This window comes from Mercenaria mercenaria, chromosome 11 (assembly GCF_021730395.1).
Source record: "Mercenaria mercenaria strain notata chromosome 11, MADL_Memer_1, whole genome shotgun sequence".
Taxonomy (NCBI): domain Eukaryota; kingdom Metazoa; phylum Mollusca; class Bivalvia; order Venerida; family Veneridae; genus Mercenaria; species Mercenaria mercenaria.
In genome coordinates this window covers 20,454,082-20,478,037 of record NC_069371.1, presented here as the reverse complement: position 1 = coordinate 20,478,037, position 23,956 = coordinate 20,454,082, and the positions used below count along the sequence as shown (strand labels likewise).

Genomic DNA, 23,956 nt, shown 5'->3' with positions numbered 1-23,956 from the left:
TGACCATCAACATTTCATACAGATCCATGAAAAATAATGGCCTCTAGAGAGGTCACAAGGTTTTTCTATTATTTGACCTACTGACTAGTTTTTGAAGGCACGTGACCCAGTTTCGAACTTGACTAGATATCATCAAGATGAACATTCTGACCAATTTTCATGAAGATCTTTTGAAAAATATGGCCTCTAGAGAGGTCACAAGGTTTTTCTATTTTTAGACCTACTGACCTAGTTTTTGACCGCACGTGACCCAGTTTCGAACTTGACCTAGATATCATTAAGATGAACATTCTGACCAACTTTTATAAAGATCCCATGAAAAATGTGACCTCTAGAGAGGTCACAAGCAAAAGTTTACGCACGGACGGACGCACGGACGACGGACGACGGACGCTGCGCGATCACAAAAGCTCACACTGTCACTTTGTGACATGTGAGCTAACAAAAAGTGCGGGCAAGGCCAGTTATGACTCCAGATGCATAATTTGAACGAACTAGGTAACGGACCACTATACAAAGATACATGCCAAATGTGTAACCTCAATGACTTGACGTTAAAGATAAATAAGCTTTTTCTTTTATGCATAAGTAATCCCTAGGCTGGGCCAATTTTTGCGTCCGAGACGTGATTTGAACAAACTTCTCAGAGGGCCACCACGCAATAATCCATGCCAAATATCTAAGCTAAAAAAATGAACTTCTAGACAAGAACATTTTTTTTTTGAATAAACAAAAAAGCACACGGGCGGGAAAAATGTTGAAATCAGAGACACGATTTGAACAAACTTGGTAAAGGTACACTGATAAAAGCTACACGCCAGTCATCTAAGCTCAAAGTTTAAGAGAAGATTTTTCTATATAAGTGTATGTAAAACAAGAGAACACTACGGCGGGACTAGTCTTGCCCACAGTGGCATGATTTCAACAACTTTGGTAGAGAACAAATACACAAAGCTTCATGCCAAATAGCTAAGCTCAATGCCTTGAGGTTTTATGCAAGAAGATTGACTCATACTAGTTTATGTCAAACAGATGAACAATTTTGACCCTAGAGATTTAAACAACATTTGTAGAGGACCGCCAGAGGTATGTACGCTCCGAGTCTTGCAGCTTCGGACAAGAATATTTCAAAGTTTTTAATATGTTTTCTTTGCTCTGGCGGCCATGCTGTTTAGTCAGTCTGGACCATTTGAACGAATCTAAGAATTTTGTGAAACTGTATCATGCGGTTCCTGGAAAGGAGGTGTTTAAGCAATCTGTCGACGACGGACGAAAGGACGGCAGACATCCAGCGATCGTAGTGTTCAGGTGAGCTAATTCAGGTGGAATTTTCAATATAGCTGTGTACTGTCACCGTTTGTAATAGCAGTAAATGTTTCATATACGTACTTTTTGGCGAGAAAAAAGCACGGGTCTTTCATATATAAAATGAAAGTAACTGTCGCGCTTGAACATGCTTCTTTTATCTAGCTGAAGAACAAAATACCCCTTCAAAAGGTCATATTTTTATTTCGTCTATAGATCTACCATGCCTATCAATAGCACAGACATGTTTAACATGCCGTCACTCTACAACGGCCGAGCATGAGAAATAATGACGCGAGGATGGAATTGATAAAATAGATATTATGTTATTACATGTATATAGGTAACAGAAAGCACCAGTCAGTACACACACATGCTAAAACAACCTTTTAACAGACTGTTACCATCCGAACCTTTAATACGATTGTAATCAACAGTAACCCATAATGAAAATGAGTTAAATGGGTTGCGCGCATTTCTGCTGTCCCCACTTTATTATGATATCTATGGCTGAAACAATGATACGCACTCGACTTGACTTGACTTTTATTTATTTTACGTCAATGCTAACATGTAAATATAAACACATTTTCAGAAAAAAAGCTGAAAACCTGAAACGGAAATAACTGCTTTATTTGAATTAAAATGTTAATTCAGGGCCTTCCGTACGAGAAAATCCTTCAAGTTTTGGGCAAAGTTTGTTTTAATTTTCCATGTCTTTTATTCAATAATAAATATATCAGACGTCGCGAACTGTGAGCAAACCCTAACTGACGTTTGTATGGACGCTGCCATCTTGGAATGGACGTCACGTCATTTTATAACGCAAGTCTATGGGAAAAACATAAAATCTTGATTTTTAACCTCAATTTACATTTTATCAAGAAAAATTAAAAAGGTGCCTAGAGATATTAACCTTCTGGTATTAACGATGCTATTTTTGACAATTTACATACAGTATAAATAAATTATCGGAGGTCAAAATTAGGTGGGACAGACTATAGTAAATGGCAGCAGTCTAGGGCTTTGTCGCTTTGATGCCACCAAATATTCAATAAAACTCCACTGGTAAAAATGACAGCGACTGACAACCAATCATTTATACATTATACCTAATTGTACCTCAAAGACACACTTTGAATATAAGCGCTTAACTCTTCAATCATTGTTTTTCTGGAACAGACACATGCCCGCAGAAATGAAGTATCTAGAAGATGAAATGCATACTTAGTTTTGATTAATACTTTGAGCATATAAATGTAAAGATAATACAGGGTCACCAGAATGAAATGTTTTCATTAAGTTAATGATGAACTGTTTGCACGGACAGGCGTATCATGCCGTGACGCATCATTCATGTTTAATTGAAACATAAAATAACCCCAATGGCTTTAATACGTAATTAAGGCGTTCAGGCAGTTGGCCATTTGTGGACTACCTCAGTAACAAAGCGGGCACAGAGATTTTGCGGATAAAGTTTGTATGATTTAATTTTAGCTTTTCATATCATCTACAAATGCATTTTACGGATATGTATTTAAACATGTAAATGAATACTATTCGTTTCAACTAATTTATTGAACACCAATTGTCACGCGAGAGCAAGGTACCAAAGCTATCTTATTAATTTCATTACGCTTCGACATTGACACCTGGCTTTTAACCATATTGCAATTTGTATGCGATATTGAAAAAAGCAAATTGTTTTACAGAGGAAATACTGTACAAGTATCACCATGAAACTGCTCCTTGCTGTAGCGTTGTTATTGGTTGTTTTGTACCACGTGAATGCACAGGTCGGCGCCCCTTCAAAGGACCAGACTAACAGGGTTAACAACATGAATTATTGTAAGTAAATATTTACATATTTTTGTAAATACATGAAAATGGAACGTTAAACTTAAAATATTTATTTTCTGAAAATACCAGATTTTTCGCGCATGTCGATCCGTTCATGATCAGTTACTTATTCTGTAGCCCAAAGATTTCACAAGTTTTTTTTAATTGACCATGTTACGCCCCCTTCGAAATACTGTTTTCATTTTTGACAAAAATGGGCTTGGCCACGAAGTGGCTTCCCTTATCATTTTTTTAACTGCAGCAATTCCCTACATAAAATGTGTACGTTTAAATTAAAAAGTTTAATTCTTCTTGAAGCAAAGTCGCTGTTTGATTCTTGATTCGGGGGTAGGGGTAAGATTGGCGTGTTATTTATCAGGAGGTCCGTTTCCATAAATAATATAAAATCGAATAGTATGCTCAAACAATGACATTGCTATAGACCTGAAATAAAATATGCGGAATATAGACTGTTGTACATCGTTCCAACTTTCTTACCAGAACGGTAATGTACGCAGATTGCTCAGCTTCCCATTTTTGTGGATGTGGGTTCGGAACTTAGCGAAAATAGTTTGTTTCTAAACGTGTAACACTGAAGTAACTTAGTTTTTTTCATTTTTAAAAACTTTAAATCACGGTATAATTTTATTATCTCCAGTGGGGCATACGTTTTTTTGAGTCTTAAGAAAGCTTTTCTGTTGTTTTTTTTATTTATGTTTTACTTGAAAGTGTTATATAAAATGCGATCTATTAACCGAATTTGGATAAATTGATAAATAGAAACTTAATAGTAAAGATATGTAAAAGAAAAGCTATCTATTAATAAAGATACTACAAAAATGCATACATATATATATAAATGAAACGGAAATGACATGCATACTTTTTCTGTGAATAAATATTTGTGAAATATTGCCTTGCATTCGTGTTGGCCTTACAAGATGGATAGTTACGTGAAGGCGTTTTGACCACGTGCCAGTAATAATTTGATACACTGTTTTTATGTTAATGATGATGTTTACATGAAAAAAAGAAGGAAAACGGCCTGAATTACATTATTAAGACGAACAACATTCTATTTTATCAGCCTAAATTTCATGTTCTGTCATTAATAATTTATATTTTTCTTAAATTTTTGAACAAGAAAAACAATTTAGCCAGAGGGCTATCGAAACTGTAGTTATGTTGGCGGACAGTGTTAACATATGAAACGGGAAGAACTTACTGTACTTTTGGAAAAACATATTCTAGCATTAAAATGTTGTTTTTGTTGTTGTTTTGGGGGGTAGTTAAAAAAAACGCCGACGTTCCCGCGCGTTTTCATGAAAATTTAATGAAGTTGTGGGATAATTTACTTGTTTATTAGTTTTTTGAAAGCGCTTTATGCTAGAATAGCGTTAACGCATGTCCTTTTTGTGTTGTAACATCTTTAAAATCCCTCAGGGCTCGGACACCAAGCAATCCCTTGGGATTCTGTAGATGTTATAACACGGAAAAAACATGCGTTATCCCTACATTTGCATTGCCCGTTTCGTGGTCAAGCGTAAACGTATTACTCTCCATAACGGATAAACTGACCGAATATATGTTTTGTTTTATAGTGTATGGAAAATATTGACATCTCAGGTTCTATAAAAAGAAAACGGAAATTGAAAATACGTATGTAATAATATATACAACATAACTGTTTTCTTGTTCCAGTGCGTGAATTGATGATGGCGCGGATGCGAGCCCAGCAACAACAGAAGCAAACCCCGCAATGGCCACAGAGAAGACCTTTCGTGCCACGCCCAAGATTTATGCCAATGAATAATCTATTGGCGGGAGCATACTTGGCTAATAATGATGCCTTTGACGACATGTTTGATAGCTTTTAAGAGTTCGTTTTTTCTGTAGTTTTTTTTTTTGTTGTTGTAAGATTGTGAAACATCCAAACGAAACTTTTGCCAGTATTCAAAACAGAATTGCGTATGAACTGAAAAAGTGGAGAAGAGTAACTCGTCAGGTTATTCAGTATATGTTCAACTTTTAATAGAAATAGTCAAAACTTAAAATAGTTGCGTTTCTTTTTAATCCTGAACTAAAATCACTCGAAAGAATGAGCGGTTGAAAAAAAATCTTTACTGTAATGTAGGTCGAGATACTGGCTTTACAGGCTGGTTATAATTTTACCTAGATGTTTTACCGATATACCCATCCTGTAAAAGATTGATTTGATTCCAAGAAAATCTAGCTTTGAAGAGCCGTAACTCTGGATATACTGGTTGAAACCAACTAGTTATCTAACTTTACCTAAATAGTTCAATATTCATTAAATGTATGGCTGAGATTAAGGCCTGAAAAAGTATATTAAATAACTGTCAATTTTGGATTTTTTTTTACCAATGCAAGGGCTGTAACTCTATAGATTCTGGTCATAATCGATTGTTTATCAAAGTTGGCCTAGATTGTATTGAGTTACAAGTATTGTATTTTGGATACTTAAAAAAACACAAGTAATTGTGTATTTTTGACTAATTAAAAAAGCCTGAAGTCTAGAAAAATAGCCAGAGTTGCTTGCTTATCTAATTTGACGTACACTTTAGGCAGTGAAGTACCTTTTCACAGTGTAATATGATTGAATTCAAAGAAAAAGCAGTCAAGTTATTTGGCCAAGTTATTTGCGGACTCTGTCAGAATAAATCAAGGGCCATTTCTCCAGAGATACTGGTCCAAAATGGCTGCTTTTTTGTTTGTAAACTTATTTATAGTCGCCACCGGCAACCCTCAAGACTGCTAGTAACATTTAGCGGGAGGAAATGGCTCGTTATCGAATTCTGTCCTGATTTTAAGCTGCTGTACGTCAGATTCTGCATAAGAAAGATGAGATCAAAGAAAAATATGACAATCACTAAGTGGACTCTGTCAATTTCCGCAATTTTGACTTATTTAAGCAGCGTTACAACCCTTGCTGTAAGGCTTGTTCAGAAACTGGCGAAGGGTGAAACATTTTCTTCCCCTTTTTGTAGTCATAAAGCCTATGGCTAGGTTTGATTTAAAACAACTTTCTACACATTTCTACGTTTTTCTATGATCTTGGTGTAATAAAACAGATATAAGACTGGGTATATTTTTGCTTAAAAGAATTACATTTGAAGTCACCTGTATTAAGCAGACAAACTGTATTGACTGGCTGCTCAATACAGTTTTGACTGTATTTCTATATAAATGTTAGAAAGGAACAAGGTCATCTGCCCGCCATCCATTCGTGAAATACAAGAAACCAACATGGGACTAAAAGCGGTGAAACTGAAGGGGAAGAATAATGGGTCAGGCAAGTTTTACATCCGTTATCTGAAGTATATATTTATCAGTTGCTATGTTTTCTGCTGGACTTTCAAAATCATCTTTTAAAACTAAACACAGAACTACAAAAGCCTTTCGACTTTGATTAATTTATTTGCAATTAACCACATTACAACAATAAACATATCAACCAGATTATTATCCGTCACACAAACTAATGAGTATTAACAAAGGCAAAATATAAAATATTACATTGCACAAGATATAAAGAATTTCAAGCGGCCGGTGCTAAGTTTGGACCACAAAACCATCTCAATATGGCATTATGTGTGGATGACAATACCGCTCATCTTTGAAACAAAATAACAACGAATGAATCATTCTCTGGATCAGAATGATGAGCGATGAATAATATTTACGTTTGGTACTACAATGAAAGATTTAATTTGGTGCAAAGGATATTTTGTTCTCTTTTTTTTTGACAGTAAAGAAAATGTTATGGCAGATAAAATACGACATAAACAGTAGAAAATGTCAGTGCCCAGAGCCAAAAACGTTTTTTCCCACAAAAATGAGCATTTTGATAAAGAAAGTTACAAACATTACATGTATTCGCCCTAAAAAGGAATATCTTGTACAGTGTGTCGTAATTTCTGTAAGTTAATTGGGGAAACATATTTCTTCTTTATTCAGGATAAAATATATTTCTAGATATGATCAATCCTTTACATTAGACTAGATTGTACTTTAAGCAAATGCGAAAAAAAATTGAAGCAAAGACTAGGTATTCTTCTCGGACGTGATAGCTCTCACGTACATAAACTAGTTTCGGGAATTTTACATCGTCCAGCTGCTATTATCTCCCCTTGACAACTGCGTAAGAGCAGACATTATGTGACTGTCCTTGTATAGTTCTGGATAGTGTCCTTTATGGTTGTAATGAGTGGAAACTTCCCTTGAGAGCAAGACTGGCCTGACAGGTCATCAGCATTCAAGAAAAACACCATTATACCACCAAATCCATTCTTTAGTATCCATTCAGACTGAAACGACAATATTTACATATTTCAAACAAGTAGTTATATTTCTAAATTGTAGCAGCACTTGTATTTATTTGCGATTATGTTAATCTTACAGTAAATAAATGTAGAACTATATGATAAACGGTATGGGAAAAATACACTTCAAACATATGGAAGCGCATTTAATACCTGATTTAAATAGAACTTCGAGCTGCGACTTGGCCGATAGATACCTCAATCCACCAGACACCTGTATGGAGGCATTGAGGATCTGCGGCAAACCACAAGTTACTTCGAGGCTTCTGGTTTGAAAGTGTAGTTGTGTACGAAGAAGAAGAACTTCAGTTCAAACAAAGACCATCAGAGAAACTTGATTTCTGACTGATATTAACTTGATGTTTCACAATTAACATACATAGTAACTGGTCCTAAAACAATCTGGTTAACATCGTTTTTTAGTGGATATATACTCAAATAAACAGAGACTGCTACTGTTTTACTTGTGTTCCATGCTACAAAATGACTTACAGATTTATTTGCTTGTGCTCTGTGAACACATGAAACACGCAAGTAATTCGAGTAATGTTCAAAGTTTATACAATAGAGACAGGTAAGGAAACTGGGGTATTAACACATTTCCAATCTGTGGGTAATGATGTGGAACAAATACTTTAAGTAGAAAGCGTACAGGAAGTCAACTGAGTTGTTTCAAATACATCTGTGAAATTGTAGTACAATTAAAACTACAAATCCTGACGCGGTGATAGACGCCGACTTTGGTGTGTTCTAGATAAATTCTCTCTATACTTTGTCATGCTAAACTAGATCTAACAAGCTGTAAATAAGTTTACGTAAAAGTATGATAAAGCCGATTAGATATGGACGTGAACATCGCCGTTATGCTAGCAACTACACCTTACTCTGAAATATTCATTGAGGAAAATTCTAAAATCGAGCTGCATACTCTTTAATAAAAGAATACCTTCATTTTAAGACTCCTCTCATTGTCATAGCTGACCCACTGATCACCTTTATACGCATAGGGTACAGCAGCATCTTCGTCAAACACCTCTGTAGCCCCAGACTTCAGAAAGTCACAAATCTAAAAATAACAGTTTAGATGAAACAGGCAAATGGTATATTTTTGTGTTTTTTTTGTGTAACACTCCAAGTTTTAAAATGACACGTTATTTCAGATTACCATACTGATGATGTTTAGCATGTTGAACCCAAGTTAAAGTCTGCATTCTGCATACCCGGTAGCATGAAACGTAAATCAACGACACCATAAGATGACTTTTTATGCAATATTTGCCTTCAACTCTGAACTCGTTAAGTTGTGTAAGCTTGCTCCATAACTTCTCAAAATTTCCTTGACTAAGCACAACATCGGTCACAATTCAAAGCAACTTTGCTTTGACCTTCAAGCTACGAGCCAAGGAAACATGTTCGAATTGTTGCAGATTTCTACCCCACAAAAATGCGACCTTACGACCACTAGACAAGAGTTCAATGTTATTTTCCTAATTAATGTAAAAATAATTATATAAAGTTAATAGTTTTGATTTACATTTAAATCTTTTAAATGTTTGAGGTGTCGTGTACGAGACAATAAACACTAAATGTCAAGTGAACAGGCATTTTTGCATCGTTATCAAAATTATATAATGTAGCGTGCGAAAAGACACAGTTTCATGTTTCACAAAATATTAAATCTTAAGAATGTAAGAAATAAAGTCAACCCAAGGATAAGTGCATTCATCACACCCTTTTCCAGGTCCTGTGGCTGGGGCATCATGACCGTGGTAAGTATCAGGCTTTTCTAGCGTCCAGGTGTGAGTGTATGTAGGTATTCCAACCATTATCTTTGATTTTATCATGCCGCGTTTATTCCACTCGTATGAAGACCAACCCTGTATAGTCACCAATAAAATGTTTACTTCGTAAACAGTTTCAGATTATGTTGACATTTCAATATTTTTTGCATTTTCTGAATCAACAGGTCCCATTCAAAGAAGATAAAACGCAATCTTGTTAAAACAATATATCTAACTTCTAGTTAAAGACTCAATGAGTTAGTTAGTTTTTTGATAGTCATGCATAGCAGTGCTAGAAATAATTGTAAATAAACCGATATAAACCAACTATGCATGTATGTTATCTTTCTATATCTAAGTAAAAACCCAACACTCGAAAGATTAAACATTATACCAGGTCAATACTGTTCATCTGAGAAAATGCTTGCACAGTCCTACAGGCCACCCATGTGAATGTACAGCCGATACATATAAGTATTTATCATCACCCTGACTTACCACGTTCCCAGACCGTATCACAATTTTTTTCTGCCAGTCGGTTGGATATAATGGACTATTGTAACCAGTCACCGGATCGTAGAACGCGTATGCATGGTAATCATAGCACATTAGGTTGATAAAATCTAGTGATCTAAATAAAGTAAATGGTCGTTTATTACAGAAAGTATTAAATCTTTTAATGACAGCTATAAAATATCATTATGGCTTTTCCTTTCATATTCATTGAAACGCGTTAAATGCAACCACAACAGGTTTTAAATTATAGACATATATGTTAAATATAGGAGTTTCGCTTGACTGTCTTATTCATGATAAAATGCAAAATCCCATTGAAAAAAAATAACCACAACTATAACGAACGTGATTGCGTTTTTTTCAAATTCATGAAATGTTATTATATACGCTGTTATCTAAAGGAGAATGAGTGCTGTAAGGCAACTATATTTCCTACCGGTTGAGTGCCGGAACATCATATATTTCCATCACAGCCCGTCCTGCCGCCACCGCCGCCGACAGAAGGTACTTTCTGCCACTCATTTTCTCCTCCAAGTCAAATTTTTCTCGCATATTCTGAAAAAGTTACCCGTACCTTGCTACAACTTACAAGCGTATATATATGACAATTGTATGATACTAGATGTACAATATTTACGGAAAGTCACTTCTAGAACAAGGTCTAAAAATAATTTTCTGAAAAGTTTACCCGGTTACCTAATGTAACTTCAAGCATTAATTAAGGCTTTGTATGAAACAATAGTACACAATTTTTACGGAACTGGTTACCTTAAGAACATAGGTACCTTAAAACAAATTTTGTAAAACAACATGATATCGCTGTTAAAAGAAACTGGTACTCAAAGAACATGGAGAATTAAAAGACATGGTAGTATGTAAAACGAACCTTAGGCACAATGTACCCTGGAGGCTTACCTGTAAAACGAAAACCGGAGGCTAACCTTGTTTTTTTTTATAGTTTTGCAACGCTTTTTCAACAGTATTTCAGTTACATAATAGCGGCGGACAGTATTCCTCGATTCTGTATCAGTACTAAGCCGTTTTACGCAAGTAACTGCCAACTTCACTCAATTCACAAGAGGCGGGGACGAGTGACACAAATGCCTTTTATCAAGCGTCATGGAGAACATACGCTTCGCCCGGGGATCAAACTCACGACTCCGCAATCCGTACATCTGCCCACAACCTACTAAGCTAGGCAGGCGTACTTGCTAAACGTATGGTTGAAGTTTTTCTTCTCATATGCTTTTTCTTCGGCTTTTGAATTACAGTCAAACATGCAATTATGACTTCTGTCTTATGCTATGTATAATGATAAAGGCGTATTATGTATAAAATCACCAAGTAAAACAATTCTCATGTGAATATTGAATAGAATAATATAAACATAATATAAACTATCAGAACTGCCATGAACGTGGAATGAATAATCTTGACACCTAGTTATACTTGTCCCATTCTTGTTATCATTGCGACACAGTGTCTTTTTTGTCAAAGAGCGTTCAAGGCAACGCTTGCCAAAGTCATTATCCTGTTCCTGGACAAAACAATGGCGTGCACATTTATTTATTTATTTTGTTGGGTTTAACGTCGCACCGACACAATTATATGTCATATGGCGACTTTCCAGCTTTGATGGTGGAGGAGGACCCTAGGTGCCCCTCCGTGCAGTATTTCATCACGAGTGGCACTCTGGTAGAACCACCGACCTTCCGTAAACCAGCTGCATGGCTTCCTCACATTCATGAAGCATTCAACGCCCTGAGTGAGGCTCGAACCCATGCCGATCAGGGGCAAGTGATTTGAAGTCAGCGACCTTAACCATTCGACCACGGAGGCCCTAATGGCGTGCAAAATCAATACCTGTAACATGTTAGTGAAATTGGCTCTTTGTCCTTTAGGTAGACCGTTCCAGCCAGGGAATTCCCAGTCCATATCAATACCGTCAAAGTCAAACTTCTTCAGGAAAGGTATTACGCTATTTACATACCTGAAATTGATACATCATACTGTTACAAATCTCAACTTGAAATAATAAAATGCATGTACATAGAAGTCAATAAATATCTAAATTGTACTTAGTTGATAAGTTTCCGTTGTAAGACACTTGACTACGGAGAGCCTGGATTTGCGTGTTTTATTCCATTCTTTTCAGATAGAAATACCAACAACCTGCAAATGCTGATTTATGCTCAAGAAAACTTTGTGTTCCTTATTTAAGTAATTCGCACGTGGATTGCAAAGAACTGTATAACTTTCTGGAGCCCGAGTGTCTCCAAGTGTCTCCGAGGCTCTGAGTGTCTCCGAGAATCTCCGAGTGTCTCAAAGTGTCTCCGGGACTTTCCGAGTATCTCCAAGTGTCCCCGAGGCTCCGAGACTCCGAGAGTCTGAATTGTGTACTAGGTACTAAGGAATTAAGTTCATTAAACTTACTTTGTCGTATTAACCATTGACCCTAAAACTTCTGTCATTCCAACATTTCCTCCACCACCGTTTGACAACATTATTATCAAGTGTGGATTTTGCTGCCTTAGTAAAGGAATCTTGCTGAAATATTTTTTAGGGTCGTCAGGACTTCCAGGCGATATCTCGCAGTCTTTTGTTGAAGAACTTATCATTATTAAATGTGTACCTGTTTTAAAGAGAAAAACGCGTTCTAAATTTGTTATATTTTGTCGACTTCTTTACTAAATATGAATTATTTACATCTAAAAGAAAGAAATAACAACAATTCTTGAATATGATATACTGTTTATTTATTCTAAGTTATTCAAAACAACGCGCGTCAGTGATATTTAGTATTGCTAATACTAACGTCTATTTTTCGGCTATACGGTGAATGTATTATTAACCTTTAATCTGCTAAATTTCTAAAATGGACTGGTCCATCATTCAATTTGGGCAGTACCATTTATTATTCGAAGGGGTGTTCACTGAAAATTTACTGACTGAATAGCAAACAGTGCAGACCATGATCAGACTGCACAGATGTGCTGGCTGATCTTGGTCTGTACTGGCCGCAAAGGCATAATCACTTGCCGCCAGCAGGATAAAAGTTAAAAGTCACGGAAGAATTACAGACGACCGTGCAGACTTACAGAGGGTAGCGTTCAATGCAGGATGAAGGGTACCATTGTCCGGCCAACCAGAATCAAGTCCAAAATAACACAGCAGTGGAACAGTCGACTTTACCTCTAAATCTGGAAATATACATCAAATATTTATAACAAATCTAAAATCTTTATTTTCAAACAATAAATGATTAAAAAAATCTGAGTCATGGAATAATGAATTACTCTGTCAAATACTAACTTTCAGGTCAGAACAAAAAAATGCGATTAAGTAACGCTGCAAAATTCGAGTTGAAAACATGAAAAACTGGGTGATATGCTTATTTAGATCAAATTTACAAATAAAGCAGAAAAGGTGCCAGTAAGAGTATGAACAATCTGTTGTGAATAGTACAATTAATCTTGTTTGAGCTATTACGTTGAAAACAATGCTATATATGAAATCTACGTTTTGATTATGATTAGTAATATACATGTACTAGATTTCTGTTCATTGTTAAAGTAGATTTTTCTCCTTGCGGTCATAATGAGATACTTCCTGTTTCTATGCAAAGACAGCGAATTTTCAAGAGATACATGTAAGCTTACAATTGGAATAAGACAACAAGTCCAGAGTTCAAGTACACATTCAAATAAACAACTGACTATTCTCAATACAGCTTTAGCATTGTCCGTAACACAGACACGAAATGTTGTCAGATGTACTGTAAAATGGCCTATACCTTACTTTACATTGGCGGAGATATGTTCAGCTAAGAATAATAAACGTTTGGCACAGCTTACAAGTTCTTCTTAAATACAGCAGTTCGGACGATTTAGACTCAAAACCATTATTTTCATGCCGTTTTCCATGAACAAGACTCAAATATGCGAGGAACCAGTCAATTTGTTTAAAGTTTGTTTTGCGGGTTTTTTTTTCCAGTTGTTAGATCTGGAGCTTTTATGTTAATGTTCAAAATTAGTTTTACAGTTTCACGTGGTATAGTACTAATCTGTTTAATTAAGACACATAAAACATTATAACAATAATTTAGAGTTCATAAAAATCAAATGTTTATTCAGAGATATCATAAAAATACGTTCAATATAAAGTGCAAAAACATCACCTTGTTTGCTATTGAACAGGTACAGATAGGACATGTATAACTGACCAACACCCAGAGCTCCCAGGATCAACATCCATTCCATCCCTAACGCCATGGTCGAAGTCCAGATGCTGAAAGAACAAACCGTATTCTGTTGACATGACTAGTCTTGTAAACGTGGGGTGGGGGTTAACAGATGCAGATATTACCCGTTCATTCACCGGCAATAACTTTCGTTGAAGAGTTTGGTAAAGTTTCTGGTTCGTTTTTAGAACATTTTTACAACATAAAGGAAGCAGCCTCAAGTGAATACAGACGCTTACATCCATATGATATCCCCAAAGTGTAACTATAACTACAGTGACGTATTTACTGCACACCTTAAATAATTACTATAGTTTATATCGAATTTAATACATCACACTTACAATTACGATTTCTGTCGACGGAGCAAAGCATTGCGAATAAAACATTTAACAAGAGCATCGCGTATGTCATCGTTCGTCTGTAAGTGCTGGACAATATTCAAGAAAAGAGTTATCGTTCTTGGTCTTCTTACTCATCTTAACTGATTACCAAACTGTATGAAATTTTAAAGCTATAGTAAGTGTTAAAAAAATGAACTAAAACATAAAATAACCAAGAAATACTGCATATGATCATGATTTTCTAAGTTAAAAAACTCATAATTTCAACAAAATGCAATAGAGAGTTATGAGTCTTGACCTACTTACTAACCAAATATAACAAATAATAAACAAATGTACAAAGTCTCAAAGCTATATCTCTTATAGAATTGACATAAATAAAAAATCAAATTTACTAGTACATAAAGGGCCATAATTCAGACACAATGTAAATCAGACTTATGGCTCTTGGCCTACGTACTCATCTAATGACGATAACCAAGCCTGCAAGGTTTCAAAGCAAGTGTTCTTATAGTATTCAAGCAAAGTAAGTAAAGCAGACCTAAACAAAAATTTTAACCAAGAAGTTCAAATTTTCTAAGTACAAAAAGGAAAATAATTCCGACAAAATGCAGGTTAGAGTTATGGTTCTTCGTCTTCGTACTCATCTAATGTGCAAACTTTAAAAGCTGTAGCTCATAGTTTTTTTGGGGAAAAATCGACCTAAACAAAAATTTTAACGAAAAAAAATTTTTTTAACTACAAAATGGGCCATAATTCTGACAAAATGCTTATCAGAGTTAAGGGTTCTTGCCCTACGTATATATAGTCAACTAATGATGATAAACAAGTGTGCAAAGTTTCAAAGCTGTAGTTTTTATAGTTTCTGAGAAAAGGCGGACCTAAACAAAAATTTTAACCATCGCCGACGCCGATGCCGACGATCAAACCTCGTCGATTTTTTTTCAAAAATCAGACAAGCTAATAAAAATATTTCAAGTATTGCATAAATTTACAGGACTGTCGTACGTGTATGTAAGGCTTTCGATAAAGTCAGCCACGAGAAAGTCTTACTGAAAATACACAATTATGGAGTCAGAGGTCAAACTCTATAGTAGATTAAAAGTTTTCTTGTTAACGAATCCAATCAATTGTTCTGAATGGCACCAGTTCAGATGCCATTCCAGTTCCCATCTGGTGTTCCAAAGAGGTCCGTCCTCGGGCCCCTGCTCATTTTAGCCTATACCAATGACCTCCCACAAAATATCAACTCCGAAAGTCCGCAATATGATACCACAATATACCTCACTATGCCATATGCAGATAAATCAGTTATTCTCCAAAATGACGTGAAAATCATGTTAGAAAAGTTGGAGTTGGATTAAGATATGGAATTCAACCCCTCCAAATGTCAAACCATCCGCGTCAAAGAAGGAAACATCCAAATCCCACCCAGTAATACCTCCATGTAGTCCTGCTAGAATCAGTCACCTCTGTCAAATACCTTGACGTGGATATATCAGATAATCCGTCATAGGGCGCCCACATAAACAGGTCAGAAAAGAAAGCAAATCAAACGTAAGGTTTTCTGCGTAGGTCAAATCTGGACCCCTTAAGTCTATTGCTTACCAGACACTTGTTAGACCCCAGCTGGAATATAGCTCTGAAGCGTGGTCACCCTATACCCAAACCCTTATAAGGAAAACTTTTTTCTTTGACACTGTGCCAGTTTCATTTGAAATGTACAAGAAACCCAAATGCATGAAAAAATACAAGGTTTTAGCTTGATATCAACAGTTTCCAAGGTTTTACGGCATTTTCAGTACCAGAAGACAGAGCATCAGATTTTGTCAAAAATAGCTGTCGCGACATAATTTTGAAGCAGTTACCCTAAATGCAGCCTTGTTTTGCCCTGTTTTGACAGTTTCTGCTCTGATGTGCATGCAAATTACACATTTAAACTGTTAAATATGTTCACTTATACCTCTGATGGCCAGAAAATAGCAATCAGTAGGCTATAAATATGCAGTTTTTGAAAAAAATACACTCAAGACAGTGAAAATGTGATATTTTTGGGTTTTATCCTCATTTTCAACGAAATTGCAATAAATTTGTCATTTTCTATCAAATTCTAATCAAAGTAGCCCATTTTCACCATCATCTGGCCAGATTTCAATTTTTACCAATGTCATCTTATAGGTTATAACACACTAAATAGTTGTTCTTTATTCTATATAAAACTGACCTAATTCCAATGACCGCAGCACACATCAGGACCCATTTTAAATGTCTGTAACCTACATTTTCTTGAAGAATATTGTCAGTACTAACTAAAAATCAAAAGAAAAGTGGGGGTCATGTTTGATGCAAGAAAAATAATTTCAGTCAAACACACAAACTGCAAAATCAGCTAAAAAATGAGACCCCAAATTATACTGGTGGTGTATGATCTACGTTTCCATGAAAAATTTTGTAATGTTGTTATTTCATTATGAAAATGCTACCTACATGTCAAGCATAGATCTGTGATGTGATTTTAGCAAAAAAAATTGCAAAGAAAATAAGGAAAATAGCTCTACAGAGCAAAAAAACTGAGGACTATTTGTATCCGCCATTATGCGACTACCATTTTTTTTCGCGCCATTTTTCTATTTAGTGCCTGTATGCCTATATACCAGATAGCTTTCCAGAGACAGGTAGCACGCTGGATTAAGGCAGACTATCGTCAAACCCCCAGTGCTACAGACATGCTACAGTCCCTCAACCTTCGTCGACTAGATCTCCGACATATTGAAAATATACTTTCCCTTATAAATGTATTAAATCCGTCACGGACTAGTTGTCATCTCCAAACAAGGCTACTTAGTTCTCCTCACTCGCCCAACACCTCACTTCCATTCCCTTAGTTACAAGGTATTCACAATAACTACAGATAACTTAAAAGTATTTTCTTCCCCCGAACAGTATATCACTGGAATTATCTCCCTCACCCTAAATTGCCTGAAAGCTGCTTTTATATTTTTACTTTTAACAAAGCTATTTTCTATGTTTTTAATTATCATTTTACAATTTAGTCTATTAATATTTTTGTGGTTCGACGCCCCAAATGTATACGCTGACATCATCGGAAGATAGCGACACTTTTTAAACGGCCCTCATATTCATAAAATAAAATCATGTGACTGTCATATTTAAAGAAATTTAAATACTACGATAAAATACACCGAATAATTATTTACCAAACACAGACTTCTTAAAAAATAATTTATGTTCAAAATAATTGTTGCTACATAGAAAAATGTAATCAAAATATTTACCTTTTTATTACTTCCTATTGCGGTCATGTAGACGCTTTTTTTATTGGCATGTCATTGATCGTTTGGTTTACCTTGATGTGGAATGTTACAAAATTCAGACACAGATTCACAGTGGCGAAATAATCCTGTTTTTATGTTCATATGCCAACTTGAAATGAAATTTGTATTATGCATTTATATTCTTCTTGTTGCTGTTTTCACAGAGTGTTTTAACACGGAAGTAAACATGAGTTAAGTTTGAAAGAGCGATTATCGGACTCGCGCTCTGTTAAAACACAGGATGGCCTACCCACGTGACTTTTCGATATCGTACACACGGGAAAGATAACTCGATTAAGGTAACATTTACTTATATCTTTTTTATCACTTGACGAATTTTAAGAAGATAAAACCGTCGAAGACACGAAAACTAGTGCTTTCCTCGGCACAAGCCATCTGCAGTACCTTCCCTGAATACTTTCTTCAAACACTTCGCTCAAATTCTAGTGTGCTCGTTACCTACACATTTTAGTTCATGAAAAAATACACAAAAGCTTGGACGATGTGTTTGAGAAAAAGTATCGCGAATGTCTAGCAGATTTTTTTTCGAGGAAAGCGCTAGTTTTCCTATCAATATCAAGCAATAACGAAATCATAAACAAAAATGTTACCTCAATCGAGCGATTTCACCGAGTGTACGATACCGAAATATCACGTGGGTTGGCCACCCTGAAAACACCTTTAGACACATGTATGCGTATTCCGCGGCAAAACGTAAATTATCCGCTCATATTTTTTTCTCAAATAAACAGATATGCCGCACTATCTACTAATTAGACATTTTTACAAGGGCATCCCAATGAATGTTCAGACTTTCATTAGCTTGGTTTCATATAACAGACGCAATTTACATGTTTATCACAACCCTTCAACACATAATTCAAAAACGTTGACGTTTCCACGAATTTCACATTAAGGCTGTTTACACAAACTATGCTGTAAAATCGTTACTGTTCGTTCTGGCATATGACGACCATCTGATAGACGAGAACGGTTTACTACCAATCAACCTCTCCCTTTATAACGATATGAGCAAACGAACAGCCAGGAATAGAGCGACTGCCTCTTTTAAAAATGTCAGTCGAATGGGAGCGCTGGGGTCGGCCACTCAACCCGGGGTTCGTGTGTTCGAGCCCCACTGGGGTCATGCCCAAGTCATATGACACTGGTACTGGTTTTCCCAGGAAGTGGACTCGAGAGTGGTTCCAATAAGATTTGAGCTTTCATCACAATCGAGTAAAATAAATAAGTATAAACTAAATGTCAGTCTCATTTTTGTTTATTTAATATAATACCCGAGTCGTCGTCCTTGATTTACTGATTAACGGGTGCACATGTCAAAGTAATAACCTCAAAGAACAATGCCAATGTCAAATAAAGATAAGATAATAACAAAAACAATGAGTGTTCTGTCAGGTAGAAGATTATTTTTTTCATTCCCAACGAAATGCTGTAAAACTGGCCTTAAAATAAAAACGATAGGCTTTCTTACTGCGATGTATGTCACGCTGAGGCACGAGCAATAATTATGTTCTAGAGAAAACTGATAGCGAAAGATCAATTAGAAATGACATTCAATTAAAGACGAAATACACTTTAAAACGAAATTATCTGCCTTCCTTCCTTTTAATGTGATTTTGCTATTTTATGTACATTCGTACCTTAAAATTCCTCCTTGACATTGCTGCAAAGTTAAAAAAAAGACTCTGTGGTAAACAATTAATGACAATATTTTCCTGATTAAACTTTCCCAGTCAAAAAATCAAATACATTGGTTTTTAAAGTACTTCGCAATATTAACCATGTACTTTAGCATCATGAAACAACAGATTAACGTGATAAATGAAAAGAATTAAATTTCAATCAACAAAACAACTTAAATTCACACATTGCATGGTTGTCTGGGAAGGATAATGGCAGAGGCCTTTTACAACACTCATTACATCTTTACGGCATTTAGGAGTGGGCTATGATCAAATGAGAGCTGAATATTTTAGCAGGGGTCATAAAAATATTTTTTTTTTGGCAATATTATTACAATCACTCATATATTCACTTAAAAATAAAGAAATCTTAGAAACGCTGGGATTTTTCTCTAAGGAGCTTTATGAATTAGCGTCCTGAAGTTACGGGTTTTATACCTCAGGATTTGTTCTATTATACAATTTGGAGTTCGAATAACCTATTCCGTTTTAACAAATCTGAGGACGTGAGCCTTTTCATCTGTATGAGTTTAACACAGTTATTTTTCCCCGAGTAGCATAACACTAAATGAAAAATAATTTATTGCAATCACCTTCACATGGTTTTGGCAATAAACAGAACAAAATGTAATTAAAACATAGCATGCACAAATATGTGATATACCAATCTTTGACAAAACAACACATTACAACATATAATCAATATGTATGTGCATTTTTAAATGCATATTTTGAATATTTACAAATGCGTACAATTGTTCTTGAATTTTCACTTTTCATTAAGTTGATAAATTTTTCAATAGTAAAATTTTGGTAGATATTTACATCTAATTTCTCCCCTGTAACTTGCAACCGATGTTCTTACCAATCTTTTCTTGTTATTATTTCAGTTCCATATTTGAATCAAACGCACTACTAAACCATTCAAAGCCTTCCTGCATTCTGTTAAACCAGAAGTGATTTTCCTCTTTTATTGCGGAAATGATAAATCCCTTTTCCTCACTATCCCAGGGCGAGTTAACTGGGACCTCGTGTACGTGAAATTCTCGTTGCTGATTTTTGACATGTTGAGCAAAGGATCCAAAAATGAACATATTTTCTTTCAGACGAAGAAAAATATCCTCCCAGTTTTTCTCAAAATTCTTGTCGTCAAGGTAATCAGCAAGGTGACTAAAATCGCTTTCGCTATGACTTCTTTGCACCACTGGTTCAACGTCCTCTTCAGATTCAAGAGTCTTTGTTTCTTGTTCTGAGCCTGTGCAGTCATAGACCTTTGCTCGTGTTTCAAGTAGTATATCACAGCGGCCCTGTGTAGTTAGATCTGGACTCAGTGGAAGGGCAAACATGGCATAATCCCAAATTGGATATATCAAAATATTCTCAAGAATTCTCTCAAAACATTTCAAATGCAGTTTTCCTGTAGCTGCACACAAAAGGTCTGCAGCCATATTTCTAATGTTTGCTGGTAATTCAAAGATATCCAGACACTCCGCTGTATCACATGGGCTTCTAGAAGATTCGAGATCAAACTGACCGAAAACAAGCCACATAATGGAACAGAAATACGGTTCGTATGCATCAATTCCAAGATAGAAGGTACCTTTCCAGTTAAGTATTAGTCCCTTGTCTGTATACTCTTTCAGTAAAAGGAGTGTCTTACCGAAACACTTAGTCATATTGGCTGTGCGTTCGCCACAGGCTCTGATGTGATGCATTAACGCTGTTTTGATGTGATAAGAGGTCGGGACTTTGAAGCAATGCGAACAGTCAGGTTCGATTATCTTACTACTTAGATAATGATGCTTTGAAACTTTGTCACAGAATACTTTGATTATTCGGTATAAGTCTCTATGATGGACAGCAGTTTGGCGAATATGTCCAGTCTCTTCTCTACTCTGAGACACCCTCCAGCATTGCTGTGAACAGTCGCTGTAACAAGAAGGAGAATTACTGCACTGAATTATGGGATCGCAGCACCTTTTAGCAACTATGTATGTATCGAGCTGTGAATGAGTCGTCTTAAATGCTGGTAAAAAGTCCATTTTGCCGGCGATCACTTTGATCTTCCCTACTTTGCTGATCCATATAAATAAAACAGGAGCATCAAAAGATTCCACGAACTCTAAAATGCATGAACCAGTTTCCATTTCCCTTCGGAAATAATCTGATTTACCTACTAGATGAATTGATTGATAAAACTCTCGTGTAATGATTTTGTACGGTGTTTGAAAAATGTTTTCATATTCCCATGGATCATTTGGATCACCCGAGTCTGAATCACCATCTGACTCATCGGTCTCTCTTAGTTGGTTTATTGTCAGCTCGTCTTTAAACAAATCACTTCTTATTTTTGCATGTCCAGGACACGTTGGCACGGTTTCCATATCAGCAGTCAAGGGTTCTAACAGCGCAAGAAAGTCAAATTCTATACAACTATACTCTTCCGGTAATACCATACTAGATCCGTTAAGTATTTCATTGTCACCTCTCCACTTCTGGTGGTTATATTTGTCTAACCAGATACCTGTTTTCTCTGACATACTTCCAACAGGCATTATTTCGTTTATTTTCAGCCCACACTGTTTCAATTCATTGAATTTGTTCTGAAAGTCACTAAGGCAACCTTTTACCGCCTCATACATATCACTGACCTCAGGATCATCATAATCAACGAAGTATTTTCCTTTCAGATATTCCTTTAACTCATCCATTATTATCTGATTATAGTCGTTGGTATTACAGAAATAGATATAAATACATTGTACGTCATAATGGAAATAAGTTCGCACTGTACAGCTGTACAGAAAATAACCTCTCGATTCATTAAACCTTCAAATATAATTGTTTTGTCTTCTCCGTTATTATTGATCTGTACAATACAGGAGGCGTTACATTTGGCAGCATATTGATTTGAATAGAATGACTATTATTTTTCCATTACATAACTGACAAACCGGTTTTATTAAATGTGTGCTATCTGAAGAAAAATAAATGTATTATGTGTATTGTATAGATATTATTTCAGTAGACATTGTTGATATATCTGTTACTAATAATAAACATGGATATGGATACTGACCCTTGAAATGCTTTGGAATGCTGTATTTTGTCTATTAAACTCATTAGAACAAATTTTCTGGCAAATATTATTATTATTATTATTATACCACATTTATATAGCACTCTTTTCATATAAAATATGTGCGTTCAAAGTGCTTTACAAAGACATTAAAGAACACACACACACACACGCACCCGCGCACGCACACACAATTCCTTCCTAATCATTAAACATTCATCGCCATGTTGCCAAATAAAATGTATGTACACTAAACAAACCTGTCATGATTTTGTTACTTTTGTTTGTTTGTTTGTTTTGGCAATCTTTTTGGTCATAATCTTGTTCATATGACAACAAAGTTGTACTTTTGATATGTTCTTGTATTACATTTTGTGGACTTGTTTGGTCTCGCCTCTAGTTTTTAGTTCGACTATTCGAAGAATAAGGAGAGTTATCCTACTCACCACGGCGTCGGCGTCTGCCTCAGCGCCGGCGTCACACCTTAGTTAAGTTTTTCGTACCAGTCCATATTTTGACAAAACGTTTTGAGAAAAGGTTTGAAACTTTAAACACTTGTGTACTACCACCAAGATTATGGAAGTATATGTCTTATTCTGAATGTAGACGGGCGGTTTTAGTGCAGAGAGTGATGAGAGGTAGCATATCGCTAAAAGAACTCAAAGTTACAAACGGGTTCTTTATACAACTTTCTTCTATTCCAAAGGCGCTGTTGTGCAAATACCCAGTGCACCTAGAATATTTGTTACTGAAAAGGTTTTCAGCGACAATATTCTAAATTCAGTTAGAAAACATTACGTTAAACGTCGTCCGCAAACTGGTTTATGTAACCTCTGCCTTATTCATGACAATGCATCTTTACACAAGAGCAATATAGTACAGCAGTATTTACAGGACCAGCAGGTCAAGCAATTGTCACACCCTCCATATCCGCCCGTCCTAAATCCCTGTGATTACTTCTCTTTCCTTTGCTGAATAAAAATGCTGTCTGGGCTTCACTACAATTCCAGAAGCGCCCTTGTAACGTAGTTTATCAGTCTCTGTACGCTACACCAGGGGCAGACTACTCTGTGACTTTCCGGATGGAAATGTGCTTTTCTGTTAAGGGTGAATATTATCAGGGTCTGGTGTTAAAAGTATTCAGGTTTTTTATATATATATTTTATATGGACAGTGTCAAACTTTTCTGAATTCCGCTCGTATATGATAAACGAGTGAAAATAAGTGTTAAATATTGGTAAAGGCGATTTTCAAGCATTATTTCAAAAGCATTTGAACGGCTTACCCCATCCTGAACAATAGTTCTGGTAATTTATAGGGATATAACGAAAAACACATGTCAATAATAAGTTTGTACCACTGGTCATTTTCACAGTGCCTACATTTTATGGATTTTTAAGAGAGAAAAAATTATTTAACGTGACATTGAGTCTAAAAACTGTCCATTGCACGTGAACACGTAGGCCTGTTT

The 23,956-nt window shown here is 35.8% G+C and overlaps 1 protein-coding gene and 1 long non-coding RNA gene across 4 annotated transcripts; one reads left to right on the top strand and one right to left on the bottom strand.

Moving 5' to 3' along the window:
• The first annotated feature begins 2,626 nt into the window (after positions 1–2,626).
• Positions 2,627–5,212, top strand: LOC123532406 (uncharacterized). Of its 2 annotated transcripts, none has more exons than XR_006682632.2 (3): positions 2,627–2,781; positions 3,018–3,153; positions 4,846–5,211. It is a non-coding gene; the product is annotated as an uncharacterized LOC123532406 (long non-coding RNA). The 2 variants fall into 2 exon arrangements; XR_006682633.2 differs by having other exon boundaries at positions 2,632–2,785; positions 4,846–5,212.
• Positions 5,213–6,562: 1,350 nt separating this feature from the next.
• Positions 6,563–22,247, bottom strand: LOC123531325 (acidic mammalian chitinase-like). 2 transcript variants are annotated; one of them, XM_045312172.2, is made up of 10 exons: positions 17,665–17,872; positions 13,962–14,071; positions 12,883–12,984; positions 12,218–12,416; positions 11,648–11,774; positions 10,221–10,339; positions 9,767–9,899; positions 9,194–9,364; positions 8,434–8,553; positions 6,563–7,472 (listed from the first exon to the last, which is right to left on the bottom strand). In XM_045312172.2, exons 2-10 carry the CDS (start codon positions 14,053–14,055, stop codon positions 7,320–7,322), a joined length of 1,218 nt encoding a protein of 405 aa, XP_045168107.2. In that variant the 5' UTR covers positions 14,056–14,071; positions 17,665–17,872; the 3' UTR covers positions 6,563–7,319. The 2 variants fall into 2 exon arrangements, 1 of the variants encoding a protein (XP_045168107.2); XR_008366294.1 differs by lacking the exons at positions 6,563–7,472; positions 8,434–8,553; positions 9,194–9,364; ... (4 more) ...; positions 12,883–12,984; positions 17,665–17,872 and adding an exon at positions 20,232–22,247 and having other exon boundaries at positions 13,971–14,071.
• Positions 22,248–23,956: the final 1,709 nt, after the last annotated feature.